Source organism: Genypterus blacodes, unplaced genomic scaffold (genome assembly GCF_046128005.1).
Source record: "Genypterus blacodes isolate CSIRO-AG114 ecotype Tasmania unplaced genomic scaffold, CSIRO-AGI_Gbla_v1 ptg000260l_1, whole genome shotgun sequence".
In the NCBI taxonomy this organism is placed as follows: domain Eukaryota; kingdom Metazoa; phylum Chordata; class Actinopteri; order Ophidiiformes; family Ophidiidae; genus Genypterus; species Genypterus blacodes.
The window spans coordinates 751200-769967 of NW_027467053.1; the positions used below are offsets into that span (position 1 = coordinate 751200).

Below are 18768 nucleotides of genomic sequence, written 5' to 3' on the forward strand. Positions count from 1 at the left end.
GGAATTATAAATTCAACATCAGCAGGAGTTTGATGTTTGGGGATCAGTTCTACCATTTCAACTGCCCCCCCCCACCCCCCCCCCCCGCCCATTTAACCTTGGCTGGTTAAAAGCACTTAGCAGAGGCAGGGCTTGAAAACATGCGCCAGGGTTCAGCAGCTTTGATTGGAGGAAGAGGAGGAGAGTACAACCGACTGTGTCCATCAAACGACTGGATGAACAGCTTGCATGTTTGAAAAAGAGGCCATTTATAAACAACGGGCATGTGGACGAAACCTGAACCTCCGTGATACATCAGGAAGGCGCATCGACTGTCAATCATCGACTGACTCCACCCTAATGGAATCCCTGGGCTGCAGGGAGTGAGAGGCTTCCATTGGCTGTATCATGAACAAATGATTGACAGTGAGCGGCCACCTGTTTGCCATAGACTACTTGGCTGAGTGAGTATTGTCACCATCTAGTGGTAATTGTATTTCACTGCCATCGCTCTTTGTATGGATGGAATTGTTTTTTCCTTTAGCCAGGTTCTTTACATTATGAACATGTGGTAAGCATGTAGGTAGTTATATTTCATTTGCATTCAGACGAGTGTAAAGCTTTGTTGATTCCATCTCACTGGCTGTCAAGTACTTTACTTTCGGTTGTGAATCTTGCCTCTAGTTTGTACATATTGTCCTACTCCTGACCTGGCTCTGGTAATATTTTACGAGTCCACCAGTGTCCCAGGCAGGTTACCCTGGCTGGTGGGTGAAAAAGTCAGTTACCCACCCGTTTCCTCTCCGTGAGAGGGGTTACCCACTCCACAGCCGCTTTCACCTGGACAGATACACATGCACAAGGGTCAGAGAGATGGAGTGATGTATGGAGGGAGGGAGAGAGAGAGAGAGAGAGACAGAGAGAGAGAGAGAGAGAGAGAGAGAGAGAGAGAGAGAGAGAGAGAGAGAGAAAGAGAGAGAGAGAGAGAGAGGATGGCGGCATAGAAAGCCAGTCAGGGTCATTTGCGTGCGCCAATGAAGCAATTTAAAATATTTCATCAAACAGATATCAGCAATCACTTCCATTCAATTAATTCAAGGCTCATTCAGTTAAGGCAAAAGCACATTAAAATGCTCACTTCAATGTAAAAGTGCTTGAAAACAGGTTATCCTCTTCAACAGCAGGGGAGTGAGCGAGGGACAGAGAGGGACAGAGAGGGACGGAGACACCAGCCAACCAAGACCAAAACAAGTTTGTGTGTGTGTCTCACTCTCTCTCTGTCTCTTCCGACTCTCTCTCGGCCCTTGTGAGCGACAATAACCTTCATATTAAGCAAAATGAATCAGTTGTGGAGCATTATTAGCCATCACGCATTCATACTGAGGATGAGTGGCCAAGTGCTGCTGAGGTCTTTGTGTCGTTCAGTCTCAGGGAGGAAGAAACTATTTGTTTTTAGAGGCACCTGCTTTCATTTGTTGTGCATTTAAAGAGGACATATTATTACTTTTTGGTGTAATATGATGTAATGTCATACAGGAGCGTCAACACTTGAGGTTGATAAGAATCAAATTGGTTAGACAAATCCATGGGTCTTGAACTGCCCAGAAAGCTTAGATTTTGATTGGTCCTTTGCTTGTCCTGTTATCATTCAGTGTGCACAGCAATGCTTTTCCAAAGGAGAGTAAAAGTGAATCAATGTTCTTTTTCATTAAAGGTAGACCCAAACTGAAAATAAATTCACAGCAATCGTCCTTTCCCAACATTTAAAAGAACATTAAGCATAACATTTCCCCTTTAATGCATTTTATGTCAAATTATAAGATATTAAATAAGTTGTTTTTTCTCACCTCCTCTGAGACTAAAGAAGCACAGTAGCTGTTGCGCAATCAGCAATTAAAATCTTTTCTTTGTGCGTCAATCAGTCAACAATTGAAGCAGTTGATGGATTATAGATTATTGGCTTCAGAAGAAGTGTATAAGCACATTAATGGAGACCATTAATCATGTAGTTAACAGTTTGCTGCTGCGGCCAAGGAATGAAATGCTGAAAGCTGCTTTGGGAGAGAAAATCAAACAGGAGCTGAGATGATTTGGCGTCCTGGAGAGCTTGGTGGCTTCAGCGAGGCACACAAAACGTTTTTCCCCTAAAAATGTCCTCTAATGGTTTAGGTTGTTAGGATGAGGTTGCTATGGTAACTACATGGAGGATGACAGCGATGCGATGATGGGATGAGGTGGATGTACAGTATGGATGGGTTTCGCCCTGTGGGGAAAACTTGGCATGATATCCATGCATACATGCACAACCACACACACACATACACAAACACTCTCCCTCTCTCTCTCTCTCTCTTTCGCTCACTCTTGATCTCTCAAAGCCACACACATGAACACAGACTCAAACACAGACCTTAATCTCTCACTCTCCAGAACACTCTCAACATACACACATATTGTCATGGCTTTCTTTTGTTCCTTCCCGACATAACTTACCTCTTGGTCCAGGTGAACCTGGTTGCCCTGGCAACCCATGTATACCAGGCTCTCCAGGCTCTCCACGTAGGCCGGGTACTCCAACGTAGCCAACACCAGGCTCACCGGGTCCACCAGCACGACCCTTTGATCCTGAGAAACCTGGGAAACCTTTCTCTCCATATGTACCGAAACCAGCGTCACCCTGGAGAGGGGAAGAGAGGAAATATCCCTTCCTTTCTGAGCTGGTGCTACCACACAAAGTATTACCAAAGATTTAAATTTTGATGATTTTTTGCACGTTTGAGTACTCACAGGGGGTCCAGGAGATCCAGGGAAGCCAGGTAGTCCGTCTCTGCCAGATTGTCCTGTCTCACCTGGTGGTCCTCTGGGTCCAGTACCTCCCAGCTCCCCTTTACCCCCAAAACCTTGGTCTCTGTAGTTGGATGCCCCCTTTTCTCCCTTACGACCAAAGAAGCCTCTCTCACCAGCACGACCCTGAGGTGGAAACATGAGGACAGGAATGCAAAACACACAGTCAGATGTATGATTTGGTTTACAACAACAAAGTCAGATTCTACCTCAAGCTACCTCAAAACTGTACAATTTACTTACAGGAGATCCCTGAGGGCCATTGAAGCCATGTGAACCAGCATCACCAGGCTCACCCTTTCGTCCAAAGTAGCCAGGGTTGCCATTGACTCCAGGGGGTCCAGGTAAGCCCGGAACCCCTCTGGCACCTCCTCCAAAGCAGGCGCAGTCACCGGGATCACCTGAGGAGGATGGAGAAGAAGAAAGAAAGATAGTTGAAGTTGAAGGAAAGATGCAAAGTGAGTCATATGTGTTGATTTTGTTTATAGAACCTAAATACAATCGTAAATAGAACCCTGTGTGTGTGTGTTTTGTGTACCTCTAAAGCCTTTGTACCCATCAGACCCTGGTATTCCTCTTTCACCAGGTAACCCTGGCCCTCCGGGGATGCTAAACGGGAATTCTTGAGACTGACCTGCAACACCACACGCACACACAAAGGCAGGGTTAGTCTTAACTTACTAAACAATGTAGTTCACACCATTTGATCATAAACTGACCTGCACTGGCTGGTACACATCATGACCTCAGTGGTGGTTAAACAATGAATTGTGGACCAAAATAATAATTTATATATGTCAAAAAAGTTTTTAGAACGTATATATAGATAAACAAAATACTGTTTATTCAATGAAGCAAACCAGCACAGTACAGATGCCAGCTATGTCACAGTATGAATGAAGTTAGTTTCATCTTGGTCGTTGTTTCGACATTGAATGCAGTTCAGCTGTTGCCGTTTTTGCAGGATTAGTGCGGGGAAACAGATGATTAAAGGGCTTTAAATTGTCTGTATCATATGAGAAATATGAAAGCAGCATTTGATTTAGCTGTTGCATATTCAGTGATTTTACATGGGGTTATAATATGACCAGAGTACATAGCAAGTTGTGAAAGCGGCGTGAAAACAAAGGAAGACTTTATTGTGGAAAAGGTAAAAGAAATCTTGTGAAACTTTTTCATATGTATGTTAATATTTTGTTCTCCAACATATGATGCACGCACATTTCACAGATATTACGGAATAATATGCGTGTTTGTGTCGAGGATTACTTTTCAGCTTTCGTTAGTCACTTGCTATGGACACTGTCGCTCCCATGTGGCTACCACGCATAGTGACATCAAGGTAAAAAATCCCTGATTTATATATATATACAAAGATTTCTGGCGACATCTTGTGGCCAGATATGAGAATAACAGCTTGGAGTAGCAAGTCCAAGTCTGTAGGTTGCACTCTTCTGTTACTGCAGTACTGACTGAGTACTGCAAAGCTACAAAAAGAGTGTGTCCTCCGTTAGACGCTGCCAGCTCAGTGTTGTGCTTGTTGTTTACTCTTGGTTAATATTGCCATGGCGATCATAGCAATATGGCTGCCCTGAGGATACCTGCACTTGAACGGCCTTTGGGCCTGGTGAACGAACCCCGGCCGGTGATAATACAGGGGTCAGAGGTCATACCTTAGCCATCGGGAAGAGGACAGTAAATAGTCAGTCAGTCATAACGCTAAAAGCTTGTCTCTATACAAACCAACACACTTTTGGCTGTTTCATTTCCAGTTTAAAAGTTATTGACAAATGTAACGGTTTTGGTTGTTATAGCGACACCATCAGGTTGACTGAGGTTTTCTGTGGGTTGATTGATTGGTTCTTAATTCTTTGGTAAGTCCTGCTGATAACCAGGCAGAAGAAGAGACGGACAGACATATCCTCCTTGGTGGAGGTTATCAATACAGATTCCAAACTCTGTTTGTCATCAAATAACTAAAATGTAAACTAAAAGATCCTGTGTCTTTCATCTCCATTCTGCCAGATTCTGGTCAGTGTTTTGATGTGTGCACATACTAGAGGGTCCCTGTGGTCCAGGAGGGCCAGTGATTCCAGGGAATCCAGGAGAGCCTGGAAGACCTTCAGAGCCATAGGTCGATGGGCCTGGGTTGCCTTTCTCTCCCTTTGGACCTTGGGTGCCGGGAAAACCTGGGGATCCGGGGCGGCCTGCACGTATGACAGAAAGATAGAAGAGGTGATTGAGATTGGTGGTTTGATTGATTTGGTTCAGCGATCAAATTACTGATTTATATTGTCTACATTACCTGTGCCAATACCGCCGGCTCCTGGTAGACCTGGTGCTCCTGGGTAGCCTGGGAGTCCTTGGTCCCCAGGGGCACCAGGAAAACCGTCCAAACCTGGCTGACCTGGTAGTCCTGCAGCCAATCAGAGAAGAGATGGTCAAGAATCAGGATAGGGTTCTCATATTGAAATGTCAAATGTGTCTGTGTAAATACACCTTTTGTGTGTATGTGTGTGTGTGTGTTTATATCACCTTGAACTGACACGCCCAGAGCGTCGGTGTAAATAGGAGGTCCTGGGGAGCCGGGTTCTCCTTGGTCTCCCTATTAGACACACAAAGGTTTAAAGACCCGATCACAGCTGATGCCACACACACACACACACACAAACACACACACACACACACACACACACACACACACACACACACACACACACTCCTACACACACACACATTTCACCTTGGGTCCACTGTATCCTGGTTGCCCCACGTAACCTGCATCACCTACATTTCCCTGTGTGAGAGAACATCCTGGTTACTCTTCAATCAAATTGGGCAAAAACACGAGTATGCGCTCCACTGCAGGGATCTTCATCTTCATCATCATCATCATCATCATCATCATCATCAGCAGCATGTGTGTGTCTAAAGTTTTACGCCACCTAAGTGACTCTAAAGCGGCCTACCTGTCTCCCTGGACCGCCAGGAAGTCCATTAAAACCAGGAGGACCCTGTGGGACAGAATCATAGACAGTATGAAGCACAGAGGAAGAGGAGGGGGTATGTGAAGAGGTTGAAGAGGACTTTCCAACACTTAAGCCTCAATTTTCAACGAATGAGGAAAAGCCAGAGGTCTTACTCGTGTCCCTGGGTATCCGGGAATTCCCTTCTCCCCGAGTTCACCAGGATATCCAAAAGGTCCCTGGAAGAATTTGGAATACATTTAAAATCCATGTGGCTTCATTCTTTGTTTAAAGTTTGAATCTCTGGTTTTGCTTCTTTAAGCTTCTTCATCAGGTGATAGAGTAGCTTATGTCTGTAGTTTGCTGCCATCTACTAGGCTGTAGTCACCCTGGCAACGCTTCCTCGTGAAACATTAGTGTGAATTTTTTTCCAAACAAGTAAAGTGAAGGCTTGTCCCTTTAATATACAAGGATTAAGATCTGGAATTTGTCAGAGGGATTATTTGGGGAAATGAGGCGACACACTCACACGTGGGCCAAGGCCGCCAGCGAATCCACGTCTTCCCTTGGGTCCACGGTCGCCCTTTGAGAAAGAGAGAGGGAGAAAGATTTCACCGTGAAAGTGTGTCGCCGTGTGTGGTGAAGGGGCTGTGACCTCCTCCTCTTCCTCCTCCTGCTCACCCTGTCTCCTTTGTAGATGGTGAGAATGGTATCGCCTGTCAGCAACCCGTTGCCGGGGGTCCCGCTAGGCCCGGGAAGACCCACGTCACCCTGTCGCCCGGAAAACGCACAAAACAAACAATGTCAGATTGGGAAACGACGGAGGGAGGAAGAAGATAGATAGAAAAGTGAAAAAATGATGAGGAAGAAGCACAAAGAGCAACGACAAGATGGACACTGAGCGTACCTTGTCTCCTTGCTCTCCGTGATATCCGTCACTGCGGCTCCCCTAAACACAACATCACACATTTGGAACACGAATACTCACAATACGCACAGTAAAAGCCATCGTGTAGTAAAGTATTACGCTCTGTTCTATACTCACCATGGGGCCTGGCTGACCGGGAGGACCTGGGGGGCCCTGCAGAGAGACCACAGGGTCAGTTTCAGATACAAATCAAAAGAAGAAGAATTTCAGAAGGATTTCAAATACCATTGAATTTTCATTTTACATGATCAATCATAAATAAAATAGATAAATCAGTAATAATACATACTGCGTATCCTTCAGGACCCCTTGGACCAACAAAACCAGGTGAACCACTCTGACCATTGGGACCCTGATAGGACGCAACAAAACTGGTCAGAACAGACTGCTGTTGTCATAGTTACTGCAGAAAACAGATGGTATTTCAGGATTTGACGTTTTATGAATGTATCATCAATTCAAATACGATTTCTGTTTAATTGCGCAATAATCTGGAAAGTACAGCGATGTAAATGTGGATAATAATAGAGAATAAAGTCAAAGTCTCACCGGTTGACCGTCGAGTCCTGGTAAACCTCGGATACCCTGAGAGAAAAGATCACATATTAAAAACATGAAGAAGACAATATATACCAAATTTCACACAATATGTAGTATGTACAACTCAACACTTGCATATTTCCTGTGCATACTTCAGAATAAAAGCCTTCTGAGAAATTTTGAGCAGTGGCTCTGATTTTACAAAGCAAATTAAGCGTGCGTTCACTTGTGTGTGTGTATGTGTGTGCACATGCGTGTCAGAGCCATCTTACCGTGGAGCCACTTTCTGAGAGGTATACAGGCTCTCCTTTCTGACCCTTTGGTCCATAAGGTCCCTGTCAGAAGAGAAATGTTTTTAACCCATTGCTTTATTGAAACAAACAAACAAACTTCTTCAACTCCACTCTGTAAACAAAGACGATGAGAAAACGCCACAATATAAAGTAAAAGTATGAGCTCTTCCTTACGGAGATTCCGGGTGCCCCGGGACCTCCAATTCCAAAGCCGGGTGTTCCAGCTTCGCCTCTGGTCCCGTTACACCCGTCGAGTCCTGGTAAACCTCTGCCGCCATCCAGACCAGGATGACCCTGCAGGGAGGGAGAAGAGGGTCAGCTTTTACTGTGTTCAAAAACAAGATCACTTACCACAAAATGTATGTGTGTGTGTGTGTGTGTGTGTGTGTGTGTGTGTGTGTGTGTGTGTGTGTGTGTGTGTGTGTGTGTGTGTGTGTGTGTGTGTGTGTGTGTGTTCTCACAGGCACTCCATCAGTTCCTGGGAACCCTGGCACCCCCATAGGTCCCTGCAGTGTTCAGAGAGATTATTATTAGAATGCATCGTGATGAAAGCAACAATCAATAACTGTATCCACGATTCACCCTCCAAACTCCACAAGGCTGAGTTCCATTTCTAGGTGCCAGCAAGCCAGCACAGTGAAACGGAATAGAGCCTTTACAAAATGCAACTGATGAGTGAAAATGTCTTTTAGCACAAGCCTTGAAAATAAATCATGACTCAGACTAAATAGCAGCACCTGGTGGCAAACATGTGGTACTACATGGGTGCTACATCACGGCCTTTAACACCCACAAACTCATCATATTCCCTTTATAGTACAGACAAGGGTCAAGTTTGAGTTCATTTTTAACCTGAGCTTCATGTTTGCATGTGTGTGTTTGTGTGTGTGTGTTTGTGCGTGCACTTGTGTGTTCCAGTTCTCTTGTTTCTCACCCTTTTCATTGATTTGACTTCCTCTGGTGGATATGTGATGTATTTCAGTATAAATGGGTCAAAGCTGATCTGGAACAGCCTTTATGTACCAATATTTTGTGCACTTTGGTTCACTTTAGATAAGTCAAGTTTATATTAGACATATATATTCGACATAAAGGCAATTTTAAGTATACTAATATACAAGTATTCAAATATTTTGATCTGAACAGAAAGAGTTCAATGAATTTATCCAACAAATTCTCGTCTTAAGTAGACAGCCAGGATATTTCTTCAACTAACTTATGTATTGCGTCACCAGTGTTATAGTCTATGACACCCACCTTATCTCCCTTTGGCCCAGATGGTCCTTTTAACCCAAGGTGGCCCTTCTCTCCTTTCGGCCCCAAAGGCCCTGAGCCCCCACGGGGTCCCTCCGGCCCGCTGGGACCCGCTTGACCAAGAGCCCCTGGGCGACCCTGAGAGAAGAAGAACAAAAGAAGAAGACGTGTTCACGTTCCATGCCAAGACGTTCTGTAACAAGTGTGATGTCATCATAATTTGAGTTCACTTTTTTGTTAATTACAGCGCCAGCCTGCGATCGGACTTTCATCACCGAACATGTGATCATGAGAAGTTGGCGCCCTCTAAGTTCTCTCAGAGCAAATGCCTTCATCGCAATCTCTTCAATTACACGCCATCGTCTGCATGGTGACGGAGGTTACACACCGAGTGGGGAAACACTTTCAGAGGACATAATGCTGGGGAAGCCATTTTGTTTCTGTTTTGTAGATTCGGCGGCGCGTTTGGATGAGACGGGGACAAGTCGAGGCGTGTGTGTGTGTGTGTGTGTGTATGTGTGCTTCACAACCACCTTAGAGGGACCGTGAGGTGCTGTGTGTGGGCGTGCAGGGGCATGCTGTCTAACATGGTGGTCTTTTCTGGATTGGATGAATAAGCAGTGAATGCACATAGTGTTGCTGTTGCGTTACATCTTATTCAACCTAAACAACAGTGACTGTAGTGAGTTATGATCCAACCTCAATGGCGAATGTGTTCCACTGTTGTACTGAAGCTGACAGGATGCAGTACACGCTTTCAACCACATGGCGGCGATACAAAAGTGAAGAAAAAAACTCTCTCTCTCTCTTTCTCTCCTCCCTCGCCCTCTCTGACTCGGCCTATCTCCATCCCTGTCCCCGCTTATGTCTGCGTCTCTTGATCTTCCTCCCTCTCTTTGTCTATCTTTCTCACTTTTCTCCTCCTCTCTCCTCTTTCTCTCTCTCTCTCTCCTTCACTCTCTCCATCCTCTCTGTTTCTCACCCTCGTCTCTCATCCCTGTCCTCCCTCATTTCCTTCCTTCCATCCTTCCATCCCCCCCGATTCTATCTCTTTCTTCTCACCCCACATTTTCTCCTCTCTCTCCCTCTCTCTTCTTCTGTTCTTGTGCCGAATGAACAGACCGAAGGAATCTTTCACACACGCACGCACGCACACACACACATACATTCACAGCGGCATGACAACCTGCCATTAGCCCCTACTTTACTCAGTATAACAGGGCAGAGGGAGGAGAGACGGATGGCGGAAGGAGAAGAGGGACGGAAGGACAGATGTCTGCGCTCGGGTCAGGAGAAAGTCAGCCAATCAGATACCAGAGTGTGAAATCAGAGACATAAAGCAAAAGCTGGAGTCATTTTATGTAACAGAAGAAGAACGCAAACCCCTTCCTTAGTTACTAACACCACATGAGATAAATATTACATTACATTCATAAGTCAACATTCTATTTGAGTAAAAACACATAAATATCTGGAAATCTGGATCAGTTTAAAATCCAAACCTACTCAACTAACTGATCAGTTTTTCAGCTATACTGATGAAATTCATAAAAGTTCATAAACCTTCATATAAACTTTGTTATTTAAGGTTATTTTGTATTTCTCACTAAACCAAACTTTTTTTTAAATAAAGTATTATACGACTCTAATCTTAATTTATTATAGTAGTTTACTGTTACATGTGTTCAATATTTTTATTCTAATTTTAATACATTTTATTGCACTAACATTTTGTTTTTATATGACTCAACCAATTGAATTGTATTGAATTGAATTTAACTGTACTGAACTAAACTCAATTGAATTTTACAATCAACGTCAAAGAGGAAACGTTTCCATAAATGAACTTAGTTGGGATGTAAACCAGTGGTGCAGATGTGTGTGTTATGTTTATGAGACATTTACAGAGCTGTAAAAGCCTGTATGTCACATGTTTGTATCCTTATGAGAACCTTGTATCTTTTTTTCTCACCACATTCCACTCCTTGTCTCTTTTTTACCTCTTCACCTCGCCCCAAACCTCACCTAATTTAGGCAAATCCTAAAATCACAACATGTCAAACTGAGATTTCAACTTCTGAGAAACTCCTTGTTGTTCAGAGAAGCGAGAGGCACACGCACGCATATTTATGTACACACACGCTGGCTGCATATCCTTCATTACACGCCAGGCAAGAGTTCACGCACCCCTCTATTAGCACGTAGAACACACGCGCACACACACACACACACACACACAATGCAAAAAAGAAGGATATTTTCTACCTTACACCTGGTGCTATTCATATTTAACCACTCTGCCTCCAGACACAAAACCATTGAACCGACGCAGATCTGACATGCTTGTGTGTGTGTGAAAGCCAAAATAACAAACTTTAACATGAGGGAACATCAGGGACAAAGTCAAATACAAGCTACAAATTCAATTCACGGTGTTTGTTTCAGCCTGTATGTCAGGGAGGAGCAGACGGGTGGAGTTTATAACATCTGGATAATCATGATGAAGTCTGGTGACAACACTGACCTGTACACACCTTTACACACCTCTAAACACTTACATTCCTTCCTTGTTTGAAGAATAAGCCACTCCCACTCAAACGGTGAAGACAATTGACCCAAAAACTAGGAGAGGACAATCTAGCGTGGCACAAATGGGCGTGGCCTACATAGATGGATGCGGATAAATCTGAGGAGCCCAAGGAAGTTTGATTGTGTGACTTGCATTTCAATCAGCAAATGCTTTAAAATGGTAATTACAGCGCCACCATCAGGCTGACAAACGATAATACAACCCTACACATGAGCTCCTGTGCATTTCCTGCGCTCTGCGTCCTCGGATCAGCCCTGGCTCATTGGGTCGCCCTGGGGCAGGCAGGTAAGCGCCTAATGACAGGGCGGCGCTGGGGTGAAGGCTGTCTGGCTCGCCACTCGCGCCCACTCACAGCTGGTTTCACCCGCAGCAAATATGCAGGGGTCCCACAGGGGCATCACTTTCTCTCATGCCTCACCCTCCCTCGCTCTCGCCCATCCCAGCGCTCCTTCCAGGTATCAATCAACTCCACAGACACTACAAGTGATCCAATTCCCAAATCTGCTTTGTATCAAGGAAGTAAATCTGATCTTCAGCAGATATCTGCCAACTGGCTGCTGGGACGATAACATCCTTGACATTCTGGCTCACATATCATCAAATACGAAACTCTTCTCTCACATTTGTTTGCACGCTTCAGGGCCAAAGGTCATTGGAAAACACGCAAACAGACAACAATGAACATAAGTGTGTCTAAAGAATCTTATTACTTCATGTAGAGGAGCTCTTAGAGGCTTCGACACCTCTTGGCACCATGGATCAACAAGGATGGATGAACAAAATGTGAATGTGAAATACCACCAAAATGCAACAACTTACAACAACAACAACAACAATAACAGAGTTTTGGCCTAATTTACAAGAAAATCACTTTATAAGGGCCAAAAACTCCAAAGTTACTCTAGACGGTTTGGGGTCAACTCATTAAAAAGGCTCTGGTGTTGCGTATCTGTTCTTCAGGTCACGTTCAAAGGCTGCTGTGTGTGTGTGTGTGTGTGTGGGTGTGTATTTGTTTGTGTGTGTGTGTGTGTGTGTGTGTGTGTGTGTGTGTGTGTGTGTGTGTAAAAAGTCAAAGGTGAAGTGTCATTGAAGGGGAAGGTTTAGTCTGGCTGCTAGGCGACACTGTGACATCATGAAGCTCACCAACACGCCTCTAACAGCTGCACACATCTGCTGAGCGTGAACGCTGCATGCCGGATGACATATAAGGGAAATGCTGATGTGGTAATTACATTAGGAAAATGTGAAATGTAAGAAGAGGGGAAATTTAAGGACTTGTGAGGCAGTGAAACAATTCTTTTTACGATCCCAAAGAGCTCCATCGTGAGCCGATCTGTCCGTTTGCTCGTCCGTTTTTGAGTTAAAGAATGTTTGGAGATGGAGGGGAGACGGGTTTATGTTCAATTCCTAACAGGTCTCAGAATTGTACGGCTATCAGGAGAAGAAGAGATGGAGATGGCAATCGCACAATCTCAGTTCGGAGGAAAGTCAAAAGAGAAACAGAGACAGACGGAAGAGACGAGACAACAGACAGAGACACAGACTACACAGTGAGGAAGAGACGGGGGAAACCTTGATCTTGAGTCGAGGCTTTTCCGCACATCACCACTGTGTGTCGATCTGCCGTCTCGCCAGCCTTCTGTGACCTCTCCAACTACTTGGAAACTTTGTCAAACAAGCCTCGTGAGTGAGTTTACAAAGCGAGGAAGGAGGGAGAAGTGAAGCGGCCGCAGCTGCTCGCCTCCAGCACCTCGTCCTGACTGAACTATCTGGGATTGGCCGAGACACCGGAAACATGAATCACCCCGCGATTCAGTCTGAATCGTAAACAGAGACGGTGACCACTAAGGAGATCAGCAAACGATCCGAGGAACATGTGGAAAACCTCTAAGAGCTCTAAGTTCTAAGTAAAGTTCACTTTCTAGTGCTGATTCTTGCCCTAGAAAGTGTTTTCCTTTGACATTTGACCTTTGACCCTGAAATCCATATATGCTTTCATGGATCTCTATCCTATTGTAACTTCCGGGTGCCTTCTCACAACAGTTCCCAGCTTGTGGGACCCGATGTCAGCGACCTAGCTCGGACATGACCTTTTCACACAAGCGGCAACATTCTCCCCCTGTGATACCACCCCGTGTGGTTGTTGTCGACATTGCATCCTGTGAAGGCGCAGCGTTTGCTAGGCTTCAAACGAACGCAGGATTTGCATGGTACCAGTCCAGCATAATCCCTACATCGCTTCACCCCAGACACCCTCGTCTGGTTGGCATCGCTTTCCATTTTCATGCCAGCCTGTCGGGACTTCCACACCTTCCAGCCTCATCACCTTCCAGTACGCTGGTCAGTTTGTAGGCTCAAATCCCCGCCAGGACAAAGGCCACAAAGGACTCCATTCTGGGCCGCTAAGCTCTCTGGACTTAGCACTGCCGTCGGGGGCCGACCTCACTTCCTGATGGGGAGAGTGCTTGGACTGACAGATTCTAGCCCGCATGTGTGTTCGGCCCCGTGCACACACTCCCCCCCCACCACCCTCCCCGACGCACACACACACTCACCCTCAGGCCCTTGTAATGGTTTTTGCGCGACCTATTGTTGCGACGGCCGGGTGTGCCAGGGTGGAAGCTTTTAGTTGTCACACCGCATGCTCACTGGGGGATGGTGATGGGAGACACATGAGGGGTTTGTTCAATCAATTGGAAGCCTGATAACACAATTACAGTTTGTGTTTAGAGGCACACAAATCTGCCAAAAACATTTTCCAATGACCGAGGGGAAAAGCCAGCTGCGGAATGTGGTTGAAGACGCAGAAGAGGACATTGGAGGGAACAGGAAAGACACAGAGAGAGAGACGCCTCAGATCAGGGCTGTTTAGGTTTGTACGGTGTTTCCCTCCTCCAATCCGTGCTGGCGATTGGGACGTGAACTAAACACCGTCGTTCATATCTCAGGGCATGTTTGTCCTGCTCAGCCTGAGCGATGATAAGGCAGCCGAAGCCAGAGAGAGAGAGAGAGAGAGAGAGAGAGAGAGAGAGAGAGAGAGAGAGAGAGAGAGAGAAAGAGACTCATTATCTCAGCATGAGGGCTTCTCAGATAGATACGGTAAAAGAAACAACTGTGATCCCACAAAAAAATATCCAAAAACTGTTGAAGGGAGGAATTTTCCCATCACTGAATCCGTCGTGTCAGTAGAAGAAGACAGCATGTTCTGGGAACTACATCAATGCTGCTTCAACCATAACATACCATACCATAACATTCCTATCCGGGTAGCTTAAGAACGTCTCAGACTTTGCTGTGCATGATACAAATTCCATCTTGCTGTTTGTGAAATTCTTCCCCTTGACTCTCTGCAGCTACGATTGCCAGAATAAACCAAGCCAACCAAGCCAATTTACATCTAATAGCTAATATTTTATAGGTGGTTCATCCATGGAGCAAAGAGCATCATGACCCACTCACTATGCTATGACTCATGTTGATACAAGGTTCAGCCATCGGGGCCATTTGGTCTGAACCCGTCTCCCAATTCCACCATCTCAGCTGCTCTGCTCTGCTCCACCTCAGACGCTTTCCCACCCCTCCTCTCCACCTCTGACTCATCTGCTCGCGGTGATAGCCGCCATTAAACAAACAACCTATTCTCTCTTTTCATCCAGCTGCTTTACACCTCCAGTAAAAAGCGGCTGTCCCACGGTGACGAAGCCGTAAAGACCTGGCTTTGACCCGTGCCGTCGGGAACAATTCGAGATGGTCAGCTGTGTATTTATAACGATTCAATTCATAACAACAGCAGACTTAGTCCTACTAATCCTTTGCTCTCTCCAGTTCCCACTTAATTGGGTGGTTGAAGTCGTATACTTTATGTACACGCATGGATTTCACTCCACATTCTTACAAACTTTAGCCAAATGTTGTAATTGGGACTGAAACTCATGCAGCAATCCATGTCTGTGCTTTAAAACTCGTAGCCCGAGGTGACGTTCAGGTGTAATTGGTACTTACAAGTCGTTTCACCTTAAAGGTCTTTAAAAGCCACACACACAGGTGTGAACGATGAGGACACACAGCTATATGTGACTTAAGATATGACTTCTTAACATAGGAGAGAAAGCTCAGTAAGTAAATGTTGCTCGACTTCTGTGGTCTTGTCTCTCTCATTTTTTGCAACCATGGCGACAATTACAGAACAACAAGATAGGGAGAACATTAGAGAGAGAGAGAGGGAGAGAGAGAGAGAGAGGGGAATGAAGGGTCCCATATGGAGGAAAAAGGCGATAAGGACGATGTGAGGACAGGATGAGGGAGGAGGAGAGGAGGAGGTGGAGTGGTGAGGTGGAGCGTATGGTGAGGAAGAGGGAGATGTGTGTGCTGTAACCACCGTCTGAGCCTCGCAGATGTATCTCTAAAAAACAACTCTGTGTTCAATCGTTTTGCAAAAAAGCTTTGTTCACATTCCTGGTTCAGCATCATAAAATATATCTCAACACCACACTTACACACACACACACACACACAGAGAGGCGCACACACTACACACCCTAATGTCTTTTTGTCCTACATAAAAGCGATAAGTATCTACATGTTTAACAGTGTTCCACCGGCTTTTGCTCCATTTAAGCTCTGACACCAAGGGGGTTGTGCAAAATGTCATAAATGATAACTTCGATGTGTGTGTGTGTGTGTGTGTGTGTGTGTGTGTGTGTGTGCAAGTGGAACTGTCATAAATAACTCTGCCGTCATCGTCACATCAAATCACGAGCACATATAAAAGTGGTAATAACTAGCTGTGTACATTCCCTCATGCAACCAGAGCGCCTTCCCTCCAGCATTTTCCTCATTTAGCTTTATTATCCATCCGTTCTTTACCTTCAATGGAATAATCCAAGTGAGGTAACATTTAGGATTAACTGGATCAAAGGGAAAATGCTGCTTTTCTGTAAGATTTTCAAAGGATTCTACAACACAACTTTTAAACATAAATGTCCTAAATTTTAGAAAACACAACTGGCACACGCAACATATTTACGTCAATTGTTGTAATGTAATAAGTGTGCGCTAATTAAAGATGTATGATTTCTTATTAGTGGGTTTAAAGACTTAACAGTGACTTTTTTAATAGAATAAAGTTAATCATAAAGTGAAGTTTGAGAGAAAAGCAGCATTTCTGATTAGTTTGTCCTGGAAACTGAATAATGTTTTAGACTGAAAATAGTGTTTTTATACATTCAAATATTATCAACATATCATGATTACTAAGTCTATTTTCTGTACAGCATCAGATCAGAATTCAAACCGCAAGTTTAGTTAATACGTCAAACAAAATTCAAACTTGAACCCTGGTGTCGCTGTAGTTCCCGATATGGCCATGTGGGGGCAGCAGAGCGCACCAGAAGCACTATTTTTATGCAGGCGTCTCCTGTTTTCTACTGCTTTGTTGAATAGTTATGCTAAAACTTTACTCTAAAACTACTCTAATGTCACGACTAATACTGACTTTTGTATCTTAATTTTAAAATTTTGGCAAATGGCGATAAAAGAAGCATTGGAAGAATTATTAAATATAAATTTATGTAGAGAATCTGCAAGCAAATGTGCTCTGATTTTTAGAAACTGCTACTCTGAAGGCTCACACACACACACACACGCACGCACGCACACACACACACACACACACACACACACACACACACACACACACACACACACACATACACACACACACACACACAGACAAGAGCCTGTCTATCTTTGACTCTGTGATCCTGGTGCGCCTGACCTCCTGGTCTACCCCGGCCCTTTGTTATTGGCCATGACCTTTGACCCCTCCTCCACTAAACTGAGTGTCTTGTGTGTTTGTGTGTGTGTGTCTGTGTGTGTTATTGGCAAAGAAAGATAAAAAGAGAGACTGGAGAAGAGATTCCAAGATAAATCGCATCCCTCCATTATATAGGGTCAAAAGGAAAGGTGAGTGAAATGGCTACTTAACCACCATTTTACAAGTGTGTATGTGTGTGTGTGTGTGTGTGTGTGTGTGTGTGTGTGTGTGTGTGTGTGTGTGTGTGTGTATTTGTGTGTATCTTAAGATGAAGCCTAAACAAAGTCCAGCACCATTTTTAGACTGTCTGAGTTCTAGTCCCAACAAGGAGGCAGGACCTGATCAAATGCCATCCAGGGGCCCAGCAGTAAAGAGGTGCGTGTGTGTGTGTGTGTGTGTGTGTGTGTGAGAGAGAGAGAGTGTGTGTGTGTATGTGTGTGTTTGTGTGAGAGAGAGCTAAATGGTGATGTACCTGATGTACAGGACAGTGTTATCAGCAGTGTCCTGTCATCCAAACATCTTTAGTCACACACCTCACACACATACACACACACACACACATACACACACACAGACAGTACAAAATGGAAGAGAGAGCGAGATAGAGAGAAGAGAGAGAGAGAGAGCAGGGAGGGAGAGAGAGACAGAGAGAGAAAGGGAGAGAATTAAAGATATATTGAAAGATATGAAAAGATGGAGGAGGGCAAGATCAGTCTCAATTCACCCTTGTTGCCATAGTGCCATTATCTGTGCGTAATCTGAGCCTCTGAATGTGTGTGTGTGTGTGTGTGTGTGCTCGAGCGCGCTCTTGTCTGTTCTCCCATCTGATCATAGGTGTGTTAACATTGCTTCACCGTCTCTATTCTTGTCTCTCTCTCTCTCCCTCTCTTTTTTCCCATTTGCTTTGTCCCATTTAAGTTAAAGGACCATTTCACTCATTTTTGTCTTATTCATTTCCTCCCCTTCTCTTCTCTTCTCTTCCTCACAGCTCTCTCTCTCTTTTCTGCTTTCATCTGCTAACATAAAAGGAAATCCCCAAAACTCTCTCTCTCTCTCTCCCTCTCTCTCTCTCTCTCTCTCTCTCTACCTGTGTTGGGATTAAAGTAAAGGAATTCGGGGATGGAGAGATACAGCCTTTCATCAGGAGGCCCAGAGGAGGGGTTTCATCCCTCCTTTCTTATCTTCCCATCCCACCGAGGCCTTTCTGCCTCAATATCACTTTACCTTCATCCTGTTTTAAAAGGCTAGGACTCTCTCTCTCTCTCTCTCTCTCTCTCTCTCTCTCTCTCTCTCTCTTTTCTCTCTCTTTTCTCTTCTTTTCATCCTTTATTCCAGCCTTCCCTTTGTTGTCTGGCGGTGCATGTTTCTTCCCTCCCTCTGTGTCTCTCTTGTCTCTCGCCGTCAGAACGGTTTTCGCAGCCAATCAGAGCATTTCTACAGTCCTGCCATCAGTTGAATGGAAATTTAAACGATGATTTGAAGCTTCATCATTGGTTAATTAAGCTGAGCGAATAGCCAATAGAATGGGCGGAGTCAGGTCTGAAAGTTGGAAACTAGCA

At 44.7% G+C, this 18768-nt stretch overlaps 1 protein-coding gene across 1 annotated transcript in view; it reads right to left on the reverse strand.

The window, feature by feature from the left end:
- The window catches only part of col4a6 (collagen, type IV, alpha 6), a 79335-nt gene that overhangs the window by 9903 nt on the left and 50664 nt on the right, over positions 1 to 18768 (reverse strand). The window contains exons 5-24 of the mRNA XM_076171619.1: positions 8808 to 8942; positions 8012 to 8056; positions 7725 to 7844; positions 7530 to 7592; positions 7267 to 7302; positions 7007 to 7069; positions 6835 to 6870; positions 6697 to 6738; positions 6471 to 6560; positions 6319 to 6372; positions 5966 to 6028; positions 5793 to 5837; positions 5567 to 5620; positions 5359 to 5428; positions 5129 to 5239; positions 4881 to 5030; positions 3362 to 3457; positions 3067 to 3224; positions 2767 to 2949; positions 2473 to 2656 (exon numbers count right to left, since the gene is read on the reverse strand). Coding sequence (XP_076027734.1) covers positions 2473 to 2656; positions 2767 to 2949; positions 3067 to 3224; positions 3362 to 3457; positions 4881 to 5030; positions 5129 to 5239; positions 5359 to 5428; positions 5567 to 5620; positions 5793 to 5837; positions 5966 to 6028; positions 6319 to 6372; positions 6471 to 6560; positions 6697 to 6738; positions 6835 to 6870; positions 7007 to 7069; positions 7267 to 7302; positions 7530 to 7592; positions 7725 to 7844; positions 8012 to 8056; positions 8808 to 8942 — 1798 coding nt within the window. The remainder of the gene's footprint in view (positions 1 to 2472; positions 2657 to 2766; positions 2950 to 3066; positions 3225 to 3361; positions 3458 to 4880; positions 5031 to 5128; positions 5240 to 5358; positions 5429 to 5566; positions 5621 to 5792; positions 5838 to 5965; positions 6029 to 6318; positions 6373 to 6470; positions 6561 to 6696; positions 6739 to 6834; positions 6871 to 7006; positions 7070 to 7266; positions 7303 to 7529; positions 7593 to 7724; positions 7845 to 8011; positions 8057 to 8807; positions 8943 to 18768) is intronic.